Below are 18,768 nucleotides of genomic sequence, written 5' to 3'. Positions count from 1 at the left end.
AAAGCGCTGTACAAATATGATTTTATATTGTGTTAAGAGAACGCTGAATTGGCTCTGGAACGAACGCTCACCATATGGGGTCCCCGGGCCAAAATCGCTGGCTGCGTCAATCATGTACTGTCCCAAGAGCTCGCCATTGGTGATCCGAGAGGGAATCTTCCTGTCAAGTTTTTCATAAAGAAATTCTTCAATCCTGGCACCTGGAGGTGGGGGGGGGAGGAAGAGAGAAGAATTTATAGATATATTTCATATCATCTTAGAACTCAATACATCGAGACTGTAATTGATGTCAAGTGGGGTGCATTTTTAAAAAAAAAACACAGATCAGCACCGCAGCGATTCTACACAGAGCGAAGTCCCACTAACAGCCACACAGTCAACAACCGAGAGGACAGTTGTCCAGAAAATTGGCAGAAATCCACCTTTCCTGTACTATTACGGGAACTTTACCAACCAGCTCCCGACACAAGGCGAGGGCAAATCAATTGTACGTATCCTGTACTCTGGATGGATTAGGTACGTTCTATATGCAATGCTGGGAAGTCATGTTACAAAGTGTTGTGTGCAAATGGGCTGCCACATTGAAGCCTACCAATCCACAGTCACTACACACTACAGAACTTTTATGCTGTACTTTGAGATCTCCAAGGTTATCCAATACAAGTAATAACTTGCCAATGGAACTTCAGAAGACAGGCACGGTCTCTCACACACCCGAGAATAGACATCAACTGTACAGCAACAATTATACAACTATCAGTCTATGTTATCCGCTTTAGCCAGCAACCACTTTAGCCAGGTTTGGTCTCTGGCTAAAGTGGATACAGACCGATGCTTGTGCAGCATTGCTGTATGGTCCAATTAATGTTTCACCTACTTCACAAAACTAAGTGCTTCCTCCTCCCATTCCCAAAAAGCAATCTACATCAGGTTTAGATGAAAAACCTCCACATTTAAAAATTAACCGGCCTTCGATCTGGGTCCGTGCGGATGACTTCACGAGAAGCAGAACATTTAGGCTTGAAATTAAATATTTTACACTTGATTCACAACATTTCCCCACCACATACAGTACACCACAACAAGCCAGATACCACGAAGGACATCACGTCAGCAGAACCCAACTGCACCATTACAACTACCTAATAACCCCAACTCTTTACACAGAGGGTAATCAACAACTGCAACAGGTTGCCAGGAAAGGTGGTAAAGGCCAGGACACTAGATTCCTTTAAAAAGCAGATTGATGCAGTGATGGGGTGTGGGCGGAGGGGGGAAAACAAAAAAAAACAGTATGGTGAGTGTTCTGTACCGATGAGATTGGATGGGCTGAAAAGCCTTCTTCATCCAGACCAATCTTCTCCTCCGGCGATCTTTTCACTCACAAAATACACAATCAATTCACTTTGCAGTATATTCTGCGAAGTGCTTTGAGACGGCTCGGAGAAGCTCCCACGACACATCCTAAACCATCTCCCCCTACCCCACCCCCCGATACACTCCCCCCATAATCTCTCAATCCAATTGTTGCGTGTGTCCTAACAGTGACTCCATTTCCACTGGCCCTAAAACAACCTGCACATGATCTGTTCTGGGCAGGGCAGGCATCAGATTCCCACATCCTGCTCATGCGTCATTGCTTTGATACATTCGCATGTACTGAGGTGTCAGCCTGGTTCAGTTGGTAGCAAGCCCACCTCCAGGTCAGAAGGACTCGAGCCTCACGGTTGCATTTCAAGCTCCTAGTCTATACTAGCATCTAAGGTGTTAAAAGTAAAAGTCCAACGAAACGCACAACAAAACAAAAATCTCAATACAGGCGCACAGACTGAAAGGAAAAGGATCAAACAGACTCAGCGCTAAGACTGATCACCTTTCAGATGACTCAGAAATGGAGAGCAGCTCACGTGACAGACTAATGCAGAGCTCAACAGACTGCTTCACAAAAGGTCAAGGATCCACTTTAACTTGGAAGGAAAGGAAAGGAATGAAAAGGTGTGAAGCGATTAATCACTATGGCAGAAATTAAGGCAGAACTAGCTAATCTCCAGCGCTAGACAGGGTGCAGTGCAGTCAGCCACTATGCCCCGAAACTCTGGAACACTCTTCCTCTATCCATCCGCCTTGCCCCTTCCTTCCCCGTTTTCAGATCGGGCCTGAAGACCTTCCTATTCGTCCGTGCCTACGGTCACCTCCCCCTCCTCGGGAGTCATGCTCCGCCACTGTCACTAATAATCCTTGCATTTGATGTAGCGCCCCATCACATCTTCGAGACGTCTCAAAGCCCTTCACAGAATAGACTGTAAAGTGAATTGGCTGTATATTTGTGGGCGAAACACGGCAGCCAATTGCGCACAGCAGCTTGCCACAAACAGCCGTGGATTGAGTGACCCCCTCTTCAAAAAAAAACCCCCATCCCCGACCCCTCCAACCTTACAAATTACCGTCCCATGTGATTTGGAAGTCCATATGTACTGAGTCAGGCACAAGTGGGGGTATCATACTTCAAGCACCTCACCTCAAACAGTCTACCTGGTTCTGCAACTGCCTAGGATGTCCAAGTGTGAACACTTCAACGAGGTACGTGTACAGCATTCGTCAACTTAAGACAGAATGCAGTTCTGCTTTACGTCGGCCCACAAGCCGCTGTCAAATTGCCCTTTGGCCGGTCTTACTTGGGTTGGGTTGAAGCAGGACTTCTGTCTGCCGGAGAATCTTCTCGGTCCAGTTTTTGGTGCTGTCAGCGCGGCTCAGGAGATTCTCAAAGTGGGCATCGAGCTCAGTTACCTCTGCCTGGCCGAGCTTCTCTTCGGTGAACTGTGGGGTGGGGGGGGACATAAAAAAAAAGCACAGGAATGAAAATGACCCAAAGCAAACGAGAACGAATAATAATCCTTGCGTTTGATATTGCGCCTTATCACGTCTTCGAGGGGTCTCAAAGCGCTTCACAGAACATACTGTAAAGTGAATTGAACATATATTTTGTGGGCGAAACGCAGCAGCCAATTGCGCACAGCAGCGTCCCACAAACAGTCAGGATTTGAAGCGACCAATTTTTTTTTTTAAGCGGCATTATTACCCCCAGAAAAGCGATTAGCCGATCGACTTACGACCGGGTTCCTACATTACTGCTTGGTAAACAGAGGCGTGTGGAGTAAGGAAACTTGCCCAACGTTTCGCCCTGCCGCGAATCGAACAAACCCAGGTCTCTGGGTTGCGGGGCGAGCGCTCTAACCACTGAGTCACAGGACTCCATGCAATGATGTATCAGCCCATAAACCCTCCGTCAAACAGCCGCCCCCGGCTCACACTCAGTGAGTTATTATAACCAGGTCTAGAAAGAAAATGGTTGAATTACAACAGGCAGCTCCCCACGTGGGAAGCAGTCCCCATACTCTTGGCAGTCGCATAGCACTTTACTCAGTTTTCACCGACACTGTATATAAATTACAGTTCTTGCCTAGAAACACTCCATCACATCACTTCAGTCACAGCTTTGATGGGAAAAACAGAATACACAAGATGCGACCTACCCCAATTTCACAAGCACTAGGCAATGAGAAATCTAATAATAATCCTTGCATTTGATATGGCATCTGATCACGTTGTTTCACCTACAAAACATACAGTTAATCCACTTTACAGTATATTCTGTGAAGCTCTTTGAGACATCTCAATGATGTGATAAGACACTATATTAAATGCAAGGATTATTATGAAACGTCTCAAAGCGCTTCACAGTGTATACTGTAAAGTGACCGGACTGTATAAATCTAAAACCCAGATAGTTCCCCTCTGCCAACTCAGGGGGAGAGAGTAAACTCGATTGCCTCATTGCGGAGTAAAATAGTTTCAATTGAAGGATCATGTACATTTACAACGCCTTGGGATGTGGGCCACTCTTGTCAATTTGCCAGCATTTATTTCCCATCGGTTTCCTGGAGATGGTGGGGGTGGGGACGAAATCCGACACTTCTTCTCTCCCCCTCCAGCCCACCCGAAAAAGATCTACAATCCCCGTTTTGCCAGGAATTATGTTTCATTTCATCCTTCTTTTACTGATGACTTTTTAATATAAAAACAGTCATTCAACACGGACTTTTTTTTTAATATAGCTTTAGGGTAAATAGGGAAGGGAAAGCGCCAGTGAGTTGTACAGAAACCTGGTTGGCTCGAGAGACACACCCACTGATCCCACTGAGCTGACAGTCATTAATAATTGACAGCTCGGTGTGTCACGTAATAGAACGCTAGGTCGGTTTGCACCATGATAAGTCGGACAGACAGACAGACACCCAGCCCGTCCGCAGGCCAGCTGTTAAATGTGCAGTGCATTACTGGCGTTTACACAGTGTTTAATGTGTTTCTTCCCACCTTTGTGAACAAGATTGGCAGCGAAGCGTTCTAGATCTTTTCCTGCCAATTTCTCAGCCCCCTTCTCCCACGCACGTGTGAAACACGACCAGAACTCAAACAAACCCACATCACTATAGAGTAATAAAAGGGCGCTATACAAATCCAAGTTGTTGTTGTACTCCCTGCTCCCTCCCGCCTGGACAGAGACACTCCATTTTAAAAGGCATTTTCAAGTCAAGTTGGTCCTGAGCCAAGCTTACTCTCCAGCTCAGCCACCCACGTACCATCCAACCATCTCTAAAATCACCCGGCATTACATATATTGCACCCCGACCCTGGTCAAAAAACATCCGCCATTGTAGCCCCACGACCCCAGCACGTTACTGTTCCCCATTGGGAAAGGGATGTCACATTACCCACAAGATTGATGGGCAAAAGAAGCGCTCACACAGCACCTGTGAGCTAGGTCCTGAGTTGCTCTGAACGGTTAGGAAGTGCATCGCGAGAATCAGTTGGAGGGCTGAACTTACATTACAGGATCTGTCGTAGTCTTTTACAGTCAACTGTACTGCACGGCAGAACCAGAGGACGTGGCCTGCGATTGAAGGGGGGGGGGTAAATTCAAAACAAACTAGATGGACCTTGGTCTTCTTTCACCCAGCAAATTCTTATGTTCAGGGCAACCCCTGTGGTCAGCTACTGCTCACCCACCCAAGGGTTATTATCATTATCTTCAGGTTTTGATCAGATTCTGGAAACTCTTCAGAAAAGGTTACTGTTCTTCACTGATCACATCAATCCTTAATGGAAATACTGGAGCCAACTCACCCATTCCCTGACACCTCCACAGTTCAGTTCATAAATAGTTAAACAGCAGTTCACTTCAGAGCGGCTGGGAAGCAGCAAATATTCTACTGGCTCCTCATGGCTCTCTATTGAGACGGAAACACCAGAGGCAGTCACTCACATCCCAATTGCATGCACAGTCGTGCATTGCGTTGCCAAATTTATTTATTTATATTTTGATGGGATTATTACCCGTGGAAAGCAATCCACCAATCGACTAACAATCTACTTACTGCTGGCCAAACAGAGGCGCGTGGAGTAAGGAAACTTGCCCAACATTTCGCCCTGCTGGGAATCGAACCCCAGGTCTCAGGCTTGTGAGGCCAGTGCTCCGACCGCTGAGCTACAAGACTCCCCAGAAAGCTGCATCAGCCCATGTATGTGATGCGTTGAGTAAGGAAACCTGGCCAAGGTTTCTCCCTGCTTGGGAATACAATTGTACAAAACAGAAGAACCTGCAGCGAGCAGGTCCCAGAGCACGTGTGATTTAGCATCTTTTAGATTTAGCATTTGTGTAATGCTACACGACGTCCAGTCAGCGATGGTTGAAGAAAGCACTTCAGGTTCCTTTCAACGTTCAGTTTCCAAAAAAAAATGAATTTTGAAATCCGCTCCTTGTGTTCGAAATAACGGTGCAACAGGTTTGCCTACAGAAATGAGTCTCTCTGCAAAGCTGGCTCTTGGCATAGACAGCAATGGGGGAATCAAGCTTTCAGAGAGCAAAGTGTCAGCAAAGTGCCCTTCGAGATGCCTGGTAGGAGGCACACCGTATGTGACTAGGCATTGCCACAAACAAACACGAAAGGCCTTATTTGCATTGCATCATTCGACAAAGCAAGGCATCGGCTCACAGTACCGAACAACAAGGGAGGGAGGTGCAAGGTCAAAAACAGCCCCTACCATCTTGATGGGTTTCATAAGGTACTCGGGAATAGGTAACGGACCTGCACTGTTACAACGTGGTAGTAATAATAATAATCCTCGCATTTGATACCAGCGCCTTTATCGCGTCTTCAAGACGTCTCAAAGCGCTTCACAGAATATACTGTAAAGTGAATTGGCCGTATATTTTGCGGACGAAACAACTGGCAGCCAATTGCGCTGGTAAAAAGAAAAGAGGTGCGAAAGTTAATCTACTGCAAAAAACAACACAGCAGCTTACTGCAGATTTCCCCCCAACACAAACACACACACACACACACCAAAGACTGCCAGCTCCCTCCTCCTCTGATGGCAACAACATCTCAGCGACAGCTTCAAAACCTAATGTGAACCATCCACCCACGACAAGAGCTGGAGCGAGGCAGGGCCCACTGAGCTGCTCGTGGGATCCCCTTCTATCCATTATTCAGTAGAATTGTGTTGTAAACAATTACAGCTGTATTAAAGCCTCGGCAGAGGAATTTAAAAAAAAAAAACCCTTTTTCGGTCCTCGGGAGACACTCAAGTCAGTTTCTATTCCCTTTTGCCAGCCAGCACATCGCTCCTAACAGGAGCATTAGGATTAATTAGCTCAGTCTAACTGAGCTCCCTCCCTCCTACCTACCCTACCTTCCCTCGCTACCTAGTCTTCTTCCCTGTTGCTCTCTTGTCCGCCCTAGGGCGCAAGTGGTATCACGATTTACATTCCTCTCCAACCACACTCCGAGGCTCCAATGGAAAATAACCACATCGTGGAATCATCACGTCAGGAGCGAAATACTTTGAACCAGTCCGTCATCCCACACAGTGGTCTTCAGCTCCACCCTTTGGAACTCCACCCTACAGTCCCTTCACCTGGCTCCTGCCCTCGCCTCCTTCAAAATAAAAAGGTCTCAAGACCCTCCTCTTCGACCGCACATTCGGCCACCCTCCTACCCTTACCCTCCTTGCCCTCCACCCTACCTGATCCCAACCTACTCGGGTCCAAATCCCTGACTGTCCAGTGCCTTGGGTCGTTCTCCCGACGTGAAAGGCGCTATATAAACAGAGAAAGGGAATGAGAGCGACAAACAAGCGTACTAGCTACAAACAGATCGCAACCAAACTCTGAACTGACTGCAATTATACCGAAGCTACATGCTCTTCCAAATCACGTTAGATCCTACCACAAGATCTACCGAACTAATAGAACTGAAGCAAGGGCCTTTTAGTAATGTAAGGCTGCACAGGGATTAAAATAAATTTTTTAGGCATAAAAAGCTCCAGCATATTTTTTTCAAAATGTCCATTGGGGATTTGCATACTGCCCAGCTCTGCACTTAAGCCAAAAGCTGGTATATTAAAAAAAAAGTCATAAATAAATGAGATTCATGGCTCTTACACAAGCAATAAATATGCTATTTGATATTGCACTTGAGGAAGATCAATCATTTCAAACCACTCGCTGGTTCATGATCACCCCAGAGCGACAGAGCAGGTCTAATTGTCACTGAAACACCCGGCATTTGTTAAACTCATGACCGAAAAAGGCAATAAAGAAAGTAAAGGTTGCTTGTTATCTTCTAGAAGGATATGAAAAGTAGAACATCGCCATGATAAAGGTATCCTTATTTTGTCCACAAAATGTACAGCCAATTCACTTGACAGTAAATTCTGTGAAGCGCTTTGAGATGTTTTGAAGACACGATAAGGCGCTGTATCAAACACAAGCATTATTATTATGATTATTTGGATTATCTGATCGCTGACTGACCCTCTGTATCCATACACTCACTCGGAGGAACATAGTGCAGAACTGGCCACGCAGGATTAATGATATGGGCACAACCTGTGCAATGGAAAAACAATACCTTCAGACTGAAGGCAATCAGTGGGACCAGCAAAGTCCTCAGGTCACTAGGCACAAGTCTGACTCCTTGCTCCTTACACTCAGGTCCTTACAAGGCGTCAGCTTTGACAAGTTGCAATGGTTTTCATTTAAACGTTGGCAGATCCACACGCGCACACAGTAAAGCAGTAACTGGGGAACCTTTAGAAGGCTGGTCCAGTTAAATCTTTTTACAAACACTGACAGTACGTGGCAAGATGATTTCTGAAGTGTTTTACTTGCGGGGACAGTACGCCCGTGGATAGCTTTTTTTTTTTAAAAAAAAAAATGTCAAGACAGGTGACTCACTCCGAGCACTAAGCCCAGGGTGGCGACACTGACAACTTTGTCCAGAGCAAGTAAAAACACCGGACAATGAAGGCAGCTTAATGGCATCACCAGTTTCCATTCACTGTGCTCTGTGAATAAGCCGAGTGAGCAGCATTCAATAAGGGGTGGGCGGGGGGGGGGGGGGGGGGAATAATCAGAGCTTTCAGAACAGTGAATGTTATCAGCATTATTAATCAATGTATTTAAGAGGAAATGTGATGGACACACGAGGAACGGAAGGCAACAGAGGGGTATAGGAGTGGGGGAGACGGTGTGGAGTATGGTTGGGCAACACAGACTAGTATCATTCTATGTAATTCTTTGCACCACAATCTACAAGAAGGTTTGCTGGACACATTCAGCGCTGAGTCAACCTCGAGCCATTTAAAAAAAAAAGTGCGGTCACTCAACTCACGGCTTGTGGGACCACTGCTGTGCGCAATTGGCTGCCGCATTTCACCCACAAAATACACAAGTCAATTCCCTTTAACGGTATATCCTGTGAAGCACTTTAAGACGTCTCAACGACATGATAAGGCGCAGTATCAAATGCGAGGATTATTATTATTATTATAATAAAGCAGAAAATGCCACCCATCATTAGCCTTCCATTCAACAAGTGACATTTTTAAAATGCACGCTGTCGACAAATCAATAGGGCGATTTATTTTCAGACATGAAGGCAGTCGCAGACCTTTGTTCGGGCAAAGCAAAATTAGTTTAATGACTCCTTTCAGGCAGCTGCCGTTCAGCATTAGATTTGCTCTTCGCAGCGATCTATTAATCTCGGAATCAATTTCAAAGCAACTTTCCATTTCAGCCTCGTTGTGTGGAGCCGTAAGGCGACTTGAAAGGAAACACTCCAGCATCTGTGCTGAACTGATACTATACAACGGTAAGGACGAGGCAACGGGAGGAGAGATTGGGGCGGTTTGTGGCTTTGTGCGAGATTACGATTCTAACAAAAGGCAAAATACCGCAGGTGCTGGAAATCTGAAATAAAACCAGAACTGGCTTAGGAACACTCAGCAGATACAGTCAATTCACTTTACAGTGTGTTCTGTGAAGCGCTTTGGGACGTCCTCCCGACGTGAAAAGCGCTATATCAAATGCAAGTATTATTATTATTATTATTATTATTATCAAGCAGCACGTATGGCGAGAGGAACGTGTGTTAACGTATCAGGTCGATGACCTTTCGTCAGAATTATACTCTCTGCTTAGTGACTCTCCATTTCACCCGATTAAAAAAAACACTTCACCCGATAAAATTGAAAGCCACCAATCGATCCTCCAATAACAGACAGTCTTAACGGTTCATTGTGCCTCGGTTGAATCCCACTCCATGGCTGTGATGTTCCTTTTCTAAGGTGAGGCGCCCGTAACATTGGAGACTCAACTAAAACGCCGTTACGCTTCTTCAAGTACCACAAAGAATTGCGTATTAAAAAAAAACACTGACATTGGCGGCGTCCGACTTTCCTAGCTGCGTTCAATACTCACCAAGCCATTAGACACTACCGGGGAAAAGCCTAGAAGAAAGACAAGAAAGACCTACCCTTCGAGTACGTCAGCCTAACCTCACCAGTCCAAAAAACATACATGGCCTTACCTCCAGGCAGGAGCTGAGCTTCCAGTCCTTTGGCCATTCATCTCTTCAACAACATCTTGCGTGTACATAGTCCCCTTTCCATGGGCAGCTTGTGTCTAGTCTATCACACTGACTGCATTAACATTGATCAGTTGTCACTGCCTTCCTCCTGTTCCCTTACAACACAGACATCACACATTTCAGAGCAGTCCACTCCATGAACTTAAGACTCTTTTGGGCAACTAATAACTACGTAAATCAACGTACCTTCTCACCTGAAAGGGGATATGAAATTAAAATGACATAGTAAATTAAGAGCTCACAAATTCCTTAGAAACAGATGGATATTTAAATATCGATTGGCCTAATTGACAGATCCACTGCAGTGAAATTCTGTTCATTGAACACTCAGTTTGACAGCAATAACATCATTCGCACTGGACTGCAGAGGGTAGTGATTTGGGACCACACGTTTACCGGTACTCAGATTAATTGTTTTTTTTTTAATATACGAATGGTCACGAGGAAAATTATTCAATTAACCAAATTATTCGGTATTCAAACTTCACTGTTTATGCCTGGGACAAGCAGACGAGGCACACAACACTCATTTTCTTTTCCCTTTTCCCTATTAATCCGGTTAAATGTGACCTGTGCAATGATGCTGACATCTTTTGAAGGACCCATCAATAACTGGTGAGGTTCTCAGTACCACAAAGAATTGCGTATTAAAAATAAACACTGACATTGGCAGCATCCGCTTTTCCTAGCTGCGTTCGATACTCCCCAAGCTATTAGACACTACCGGGGAAAAGCCTAGAAGAATAAACTAAAAATAATTAGCTTTCAGACTTAAAGCAAACATAATGGTGTTTGTTACAATGGGGACATAGCACTTGGCAGAGGGCAGACATGACTGTTCGTTGTTCCACAGTATATTCTATGCCAGTGCGTACAACACGAGATTAACACCAGGATCAATGGCGACAGAAAGGCTACACTTTTTACACTTAAGAATCCACGGCAATTACACCTTAAACCCTAATCAAACAGCGAGCCGGAGACCAGAATAATGCTGTCACTGAGGACGAGCCGTGTCTTAACTTTAGTATCTGTAAATAATTCTAGGATTGACACAACGGTCATTACTTAGATAGAAAAAAAATGGTCAAGAGTAGTTTGTGCACATTTGCTGGGGAAGAGGGAGTGGGCAAGAGGAAGAGACCACAACAACTTGCATTTATTATAGCGCCTCGCACGCAGGGTAGCGTCCCAGAGCCCTTGGCAGTGGCGGAGCACAACTCTGAGCTGGTAGGAGGTGACTGTGGGTACGGTCGAAGAGGAAGATCTTCGGGCGCCGTTGACCTGAAGGCGGGGAAGGAAGCGGCAGGGCGGAGAGATGGAGGAAGACTGTTCCAGAGATTCGGGGCATAGTGGCTGAAAGCGCGTCAAGGAAGGAAAGTGATCGCACGCAGGTGAAGCAGACCGCACGAGGGAGGGAGACAACACAGGCAATGCCCGTGGCTAAAGTCAAAGAGGAGACACGGTCTGGAAACAATACGTTTCTCTCCAACGGCCGAGTTTGCGAATGACGGGAATACCTGGAAGATTAACTGGCCTGAGGCGTGGGGGCATTGCTGACCTGCGAGTCAGCTCCAACCAGGGAACACGAACAGTTGCTCTCCACCAGAGAACGGGTAGAAATCCCTCGGCCCCAGGTAACACAGCAGCACTAAAGCATTGCTCTCTTCACTTCAAAGACTGGGATTGAATGCAGTCGATTCTGACTGAGGTTCGGGGTACTGCAGTATCTCTACTGCTTTACTTTCCTTAGAAATTCTCATTGATGTGAAATGGGGAGGAAATTCAGGGCGTCAAAACTTGTAGATGGGGCAGTCTTCTGTGATTGGGGGGAAAAAGGCAACGGCTGAACCAAACCCACTGTGGGTCAAAGTAAATTAGATAAATCATTAGAGATAAACGATTAGATTTTGGAGTCCAATAGCGTAGTGGATAGAGCACTCGCCTCGCGAGCGAGTGGGAGGACCCAGGTTTGATTCCCGGGCGGGGTGAAACCTTGGGCAAGTATCCTTACTCCACACGCCTGGGTTTGCCGAGCAATACGTAGGTACCCGGTTGTTAGTCGTTTGGAGGATCACTTTCTGGGGGTAATAATCCCTAACCCCCAAAAAACTCTAAATGATTACGTTCTCTTCAAACAGCGGGCACTCCGCCCCCCGCAGTATTCATGCAAACCAAATTTTGGCACAAGTGAAGACGAAAAGGATTTTAAATTGCTACGAGCAGTGCCCACAAACCAATCTGTGTTTTTTTTTTTTTGAAGGCAGCACAACTCTCTCGCGGCGCACACGTTGACTTTTTAAAAAAAAAAATTAATACGCTTCCCAAATACTGAAGTCAGATTATTGAAGAAATAATAATCCTTTAAACGTAGGATTTAACACCCGTCGATTCAAGAGGCCGTCTCAACCCCGTTCACAGGAGGAGAACGAATGCCTCAGCTGAATTCACAATCGTACTGTGCAGTTCTCACTGGTGGATTTAAAGCAAACCCGAAGCCTGTCGGCAAAAGAATTGAAACCGAAATCCAGAACTCCCGAGTCAGGAGACGTGCACGACAGACGCTCTCAACGCTCCTGTAAAAAGCTCTTCCGAGGCTCGACATTGTCAAAGGACAACGCGGACCTGGAGCAGGTCTTCGCGACCGCGACTTAGACGTTCTCCTCCAACCAGTTTCCAGACCAGCGTCCAGCTTGGGAGTCCTCGTGTTTTGCTCCAGGTAGAAGCCAGCACACGGCACTGAGGTTCTTGATCCGGTCCAGCATTCAGTACCTTTTCTCTGCAGGCAACAAGCGGAGAGAAACTGAAGACTTTCCTGCCCCCCCACCCCACCACCACCACACAAGACGATTCCGGATCGCGAGGTCGAGCTTACTAGGACGGGGGAAAGCGGATTTAGTATTCGGCCAAGGAGCTCGGACGGCGAGTCACGTCCCTTCTGCGGCGACTACGGGACGCGGAGGTTTGAAGATTGCTGAACTAAACTGTCAGCCCCGCGAGCCATGGCTGCCGCTCGCCCTCCTCCCGCGGAGCCAGAAGGTTGTGGGTTCGAGCCCCACGTCGGGCCTCGGAATCGATATAGTTCAGGCTGTCACTCCAATGCAGTGTTGGGGGGTGGGGGGGGGGGGTTGGGGTCCTACGCTATCAGAGATGCTGTCCTGTAAAGACGAGACGTTAAACCCGAGGTCCCGTCTGCCTGTTCAGGTGGCCGTTAAGGATCCCGCGGCACTACACAGATAGGGAAGGGTCGCCCCTGCATTTGGAGGGTCAGCTCGGACGGTGTGTGGGTGTGTGTGTGTGTGTCAAAAAAAAACACTGCTTTTAATTGCGGCGGCGGGAGAAGGAAGGCCACAAAGCGTACAAGGCACCGGCCGCACAGCACCGCGCGCTGAAAAGCAAAAAAAAAAACAGACACAAGTTTTTAATTCCTTGTCGATCACCTGAACACTTGCGTCAGGATAAGGACGTCGCCTCCCTATACCAACAGGTCGTCTGACCAGGATCCAGCACATCCCCGTGTAAATTAGCCGACCATTGATCACCGCCAATCCCAAGATTGTGTCTGAAAATCTTAATTTACGGAGCGCTGAGCGGGAACCCAGTTGTTAGTCGGTTGGCGGATGGCTTTCTGGGGGAAATAATCCCTCCAAAAAAAAAACGAACGAACGAATGAGCCGGAAAACATTCGTAATCCGGTCGCTCAATCCACGGCCGTTTGTGGGGACGCCGCCGCGCGCGCAATCGGCGGCCGCGTTTGCCCCCACAAAACGCACAGTCAAGTCGCTTCGCGGTGAAGTATGTCCTGCGCAGCGCCTGGGGACGTCTCGGAGACCCGAGAAGGCGCCGCGTCAAATGCAACGGTTATTATTATCAATAACATTCGTCACTCTCCTCAGGAGCGTTCATTTTCCCCAAAGCGCTAATAATGACATATTGTGCACAACGTTATCGCAACACAATGATACACAACAATGTCCATATATATATATATATATATATATACATATATCTATTATATATAAATAAACACAATGAGGTAATAATTGATAACCCTATAAACAACTGAAAGTAGAAACTTTAAGCACAGTATAAATTCTCGGGGTATTAAAATGCTGAGGATTCACCAGAAGACGATACCCTGTGAGTCAGTTCCCGAAGGCCGGATATTTCACGTTCGGAACAGCGACAACAACAACACCACCACCACCAACAACACCAACAACAACACCAACAACACCAACAACAACACCAACAACTCGCATTTATATGGCGTCCTTCACGCAGAGCGCGTCACCGACACTCAACATTATACCTTTACAGTATATTCTGTGAAGCGCTTTGAGACGTCTCGAAGACGTGATAAGGCGCTGTGTCAAACGCAGAGGATTATTATTATTATTATTATCATCAACGCCCACCGCCCCCGACACACACACACACACACACCGCCCCCGACACACACACACACACACACCGCCCCCCGACACACACACACACACACCGCCCCCCGACACACACACACACACACATCATACAACAGGAGTCAGTGGAGAGACCCTGTACTTGTGCATCACTGTGTGGGGAGAGGAGGAGGGGAGGAAACTGTAACTGGAGCCTCGTCACCAACACCGGTCACTGTGTGTCTGTCACTGTGTGTGTGTGTGACTGTGTGTGTGTGTGTGTCACTCTGTGTGTGTGTGTCACTGTGTGTGTGTCTGTCACTCTGTGTGTGTGTGTGTCACTCTGTGTGTGTGTGTCACTCTGTGTGTGTGTGTGTCACTCTGTGTGTGTGTGTGTGTCACTCTGTGTGTGTGTGTGTCACTCTGTGTGTGTGTGTGTGTGTCACTCTGTCACTGTGTGTGTGTCTGTCACTGTGTGTGTGTCTGTCACTGTGTCACTGTGTGTGTGTCTGTCACTCTGTGTGTGTGTGTGTCACTCTGTGTGTGTGTGTGTGTCACTCTGTGTGTGTCTGTGTCACTGTGTGTGTGTCTGTCACTGTGTGTGTGTCTGTCACTGTGTCACTGTGTGTGTGTCTGTCACTGTGTGTGTGTCCACACACCCCCCACCCCCACACACCCCCCCCCCTCACCTGTACCGCCCGAGTGAAGAAAACTCCCGCATCTGAAGCCAATTTCTTCACATTGAAATCCATCCTTTACCCCTCAGTCCCTCTGTGTCCCTCTGTGTCCCTCACCCTCGGGCCCTGTGTGTCCCTCTGTGTCCCTGTGAGTCCCTCTGTGTCCCTCACCCTCGGGCCCTGTGTGTCCCTCTGTGTCCCTCACCCTCGGGCCCTGTGTGTCCCTGTGTGTCCCTCACCCTCGGGCCCTGTGTGTCCCTCTGTGTCCCTCACCCTCACCCTCGGGCCCTGTGTGTCCCTCTGTGTCCCTCACCCTCGGGCCCTGTGTGTCCCTCTGTGTCCCTCACCCTCGGGCCCTGTGTGTCCCTCTGTGTCCCTCACCCTCGGGCCCTGTGTGTCCCTCTGTGTCCCTCACCCTCGGGCCCTGTGTGTCCCTCTGTGTCCCTCACCCTCGGGCCCTGTGTGTCCCTCTGTGTCCCTCACCCTCGGGCCCTGTGTGTCCCTCTGTGTCCCTCACCCTCGGGCCCTGTGTGTCCCTCTGTGTCCCTCACCCTCGGGCCCTGTGTGTCCCTCTGTGTCCCTCACCCTCGGGCCCTGTGAGTGTCTCTGGTGTTGAGGGCTCCGCCGCTTATCAGCAGCTCATCCATGTCAGCGGTCGGCGACTGCTCTGCCTCTTAAAAGGGCAACGCAGCCACACACACCCCCCTCCGGCCCCACCCCTTCCCTTCTTAAACGGGCAACACCACCACTCCATCTGCTCCTCATAGTGTGTACGCGTGGGTAGAGGGCGGGGGGGGGAGGGTGTATGTATACGTATGTTTGTGTGTGTGTGTGTGTGCATATACGTGTGTACGTGTGATGGAGACGTGTGCATTATACGCACGTGTGTGTGTGTGTATGTGGGGGGGGAGGGGAGTCCACCCCACCCACTTATAATAATAATAATAATCCTTGCCTTTGATGCAGCGCCTTATCACATCTTCGAGACGTCTCACAGCGCCTTCACAGGAATACACTGTAAAGCAAATCGACCGTATATGTTGAGGGCGAAAAACGCGGCAGCCAATTCCGCGCAGCAGCGTCCCCACAAACAGCTGTGGGTTGAAGTGACCAAATTATTATTATTATTATTATCATCATATTTATATCAGCTCTTATATCATTAGAGTTTCATAATGATCTTAGTGTTACGCCCACAAAATATACAGTCATTTCACTTCAATCGATACCAATTCAAAACGAGGTGATAAGGCGCTGTATCAAACGCAAAGAGTAATATTATTATATTACTAGTGTTATCATCATCAACAAGCAGAGATACTGCCTGAATTATTATATTTATTCTATTATATTTCTTCCTACTCCCCCACACTTCAACCCCCCACCACCCCCCCCCCCCTCCCACCACCGCATTTAATAGGGGCAAATAAAATAAAGCAGAGAATATAAGCCACTCCATCTGTATCATTGGTAATCAGTAGCACCGGCTCTTGAAACAAGCAATGGACATGTTCACTGTCTTCTCTCCATCAGGTTGTATGTAACATGATAGAGCACAGTTTACCAAACTCTATCTCTGGGATTTTCCATGTGTGCGTGGGGGTGGGGGGTGGGGGAGGTGGGGTGGGGGGGGGGGGGAATGCATGGAATTCTCAGCTTGGTTTGGATCCGCTTAAGCACGGGGGTGGGTTTCCGCGTGTGTCGGACACCCGGCTGACAAAAAAAAATGTTCTACCGACCACTCGATCGCCCTTCTCTCGACATCGCTGGACCCCGTTCTGATGTGAGAATAATTGCAGCTGTGTGTGCGCGGGTGGGCGCGCGCGTGCGTGGGCGCGTGCGCTCTATTAAGAGCGCTGTACAGTACAGTAGTTCATCCGCAAAGTCACACGATACGCAGCCGAGACCACAAACGGCAGAGCAGCTGACTTGTTGAATCATTTAGCATCGAGGTACTGCCTGGTTCTCTTCTAACGGTCACCAGCGAAAGCGAACAGAGAGTAATTGTTTCTGATCACAATGGAGAAGTTGACCGTTTATCTGCCGGCTGCTCTTTCACTCGACGGCAGCCCTTTTCGCGCCAGCTTTCTGCCCTCTTCCCTTTACTCCTGTAGCTCAGTGGTTAGAGCACTCGCTTTGCATAGTGAGAGACCTGAGTTCAATTCCAGGCAGAGGGCGAAACCTTGGGCAAGTTTCCTTACTCCACACAGAGCCTAATAATAATCCCTCCAAAACCAAAAACAATAATAAATTGGTCATTTTCAATCTACGACTGTTTGTGGGACATTGCTGTGCGCCATTGGCTGCCGCGTTCGCCCACAAATATACAGTCAATTCACTTTACAGTGTGTTCTGTGAAGCGCTTTGGGACGTCCTCCCGACGTGAAAAGCGCTATATCAAATGCGAGGATTATTATTATTATTATTATTATTACTCGAGACCCTGCCCTGAAGGTGGGTTTCACACGGGTGTCAGCTGCCTGGATTCTGTAACCTTGTAAAAATGACCATTCTCAAAGCACGAGTTGTTGTTGTTGTCGTCGGCGGCGGCAGCTCAACAGCCAAGCTCGATCCTCCTCGAGGCGCAGAACTCTCTCACCTTCAAGAGGTTGTGGGTTCAGGCTCCAAATCGGGGCTTTGAACTCACAGCCTCGGCTGACACACCGGTGCAGCGCTGGGGGGGGTGTGGGGGGTGGGGGGGTGGGTTGGGGTGGGGTCTGCTTTGTCAGAGGTGCCGTCTTTCGGATACGAGATGTTAAACCGAGGTCCCGCTTACCTGTTCTGTCCAGGTGGACGTTCAAAATTCCACAGGACTTCTCCCGGTGTCCTGGCCAACAGGTGGGTGGGTGGGTGGGTGGGGAGGGAAGGAAAGAGGAGGTGTCGAGAGAATAAGACCTGTAAACTAATTGAAGTCTTATCAAGCTCTCAATATTGCACAGAAACTGTGAGATTCAGCAGTCGCTCAAGTGGGTGTTTATCTGTCCGCAGAGAGCTGCCAATCAGTGCTATCGTTCAAGTCATTCTCCCCGTTCTTCATTGTTATATATATATATATAATTATATATAATAACGATAATCTTTGCATTTGATACAGCGCCTTATCATGTCTTCGAGACGTCTCAAAGGCGCTCCACAGAATCTACTGCGAAGTGAATTGACTGCGGATTTGTGACATTCCAATCGCTTCGCGCGCCTTCGTGCAATTTGCCGGCACTGCTGCCCGGCTGAACGATAATACATTGACAACGGTTGTTTGCTGTTCTCAATGGGACCCACATCCTCGCAGAACTTGAGCTTCCAACTTCCTAATAAACCTGGCGCAAATGGTTCTGGAAACCAGGACCGGGTCTGGCTGCTTTATCTTATCACACGAATCTTAATGGAGTTGCGAAGCCAACTCAAAGAGTGCTTCATTCATCAGCGATGGAAACGTAACACTTCCAACGAAAACAGCTCACTTGTTAAATGTTATTTACTTTCCCCCCCCACCCACCCCCCCCCCCACCTCCACCCACCCCCAGCTGGGAAGGTGTGCTGCATGGAGACTGGCTCCAGCTCAGGTGGAGGTGGTATTTCTCACGGACCGCGGCTTATCTTTTCGCCCACAAAATACACAGCCAATGCACTTCCCGGTTCATCCCGTGAAGCACCTCGAGGTGTCTCGGAGTCGTGATCAGGCGCTGTGTCAAACGCAAGGAC

General features: G+C 47.9%; 1 protein-coding gene across 7 annotated transcripts in view; it reads right to left on the bottom strand.

Moving 5' to 3' along the window:
- The window catches only part of LOC103183037 (endophilin-B2), a 36,593-nt gene extending 21,413 nt beyond the window's left edge, over positions 1–15,180 (bottom strand). For all 7 annotated transcript variants that reach the window (XM_042337232.1, XM_042337234.1, XM_042337233.1 and 4 more), the window contains exons 1-3: positions 15,082–15,180; positions 2,676–2,817; positions 72–200 (exon numbers count right to left, since the gene is read on the bottom strand). In XM_042337232.1, coding sequence (XP_042193166.1) covers positions 72–200; positions 2,676–2,817; positions 15,082–15,144 — 334 coding nt within the window. In that variant the 5' untranslated portion in view covers positions 15,145–15,180. The remainder of the gene's footprint in view (positions 1–71; positions 201–2,675; positions 2,818–15,081) is intronic.
- Between the last annotated feature and the right edge of the window lie 3,588 nt (positions 15,181–18,768).

The sequence above is a fragment of the Callorhinchus milii genome, unplaced genomic scaffold (genome assembly GCF_018977255.1).
Source record: "Callorhinchus milii isolate IMCB2004 unplaced genomic scaffold, IMCB_Cmil_1.0 Scaffold8, whole genome shotgun sequence".
NCBI lineage: Eukaryota > Metazoa > Chordata > Chondrichthyes > Chimaeriformes > Callorhinchidae > Callorhinchus > Callorhinchus milii.
This window is presented reverse-complemented; position numbering and strand designations above follow the sequence as displayed.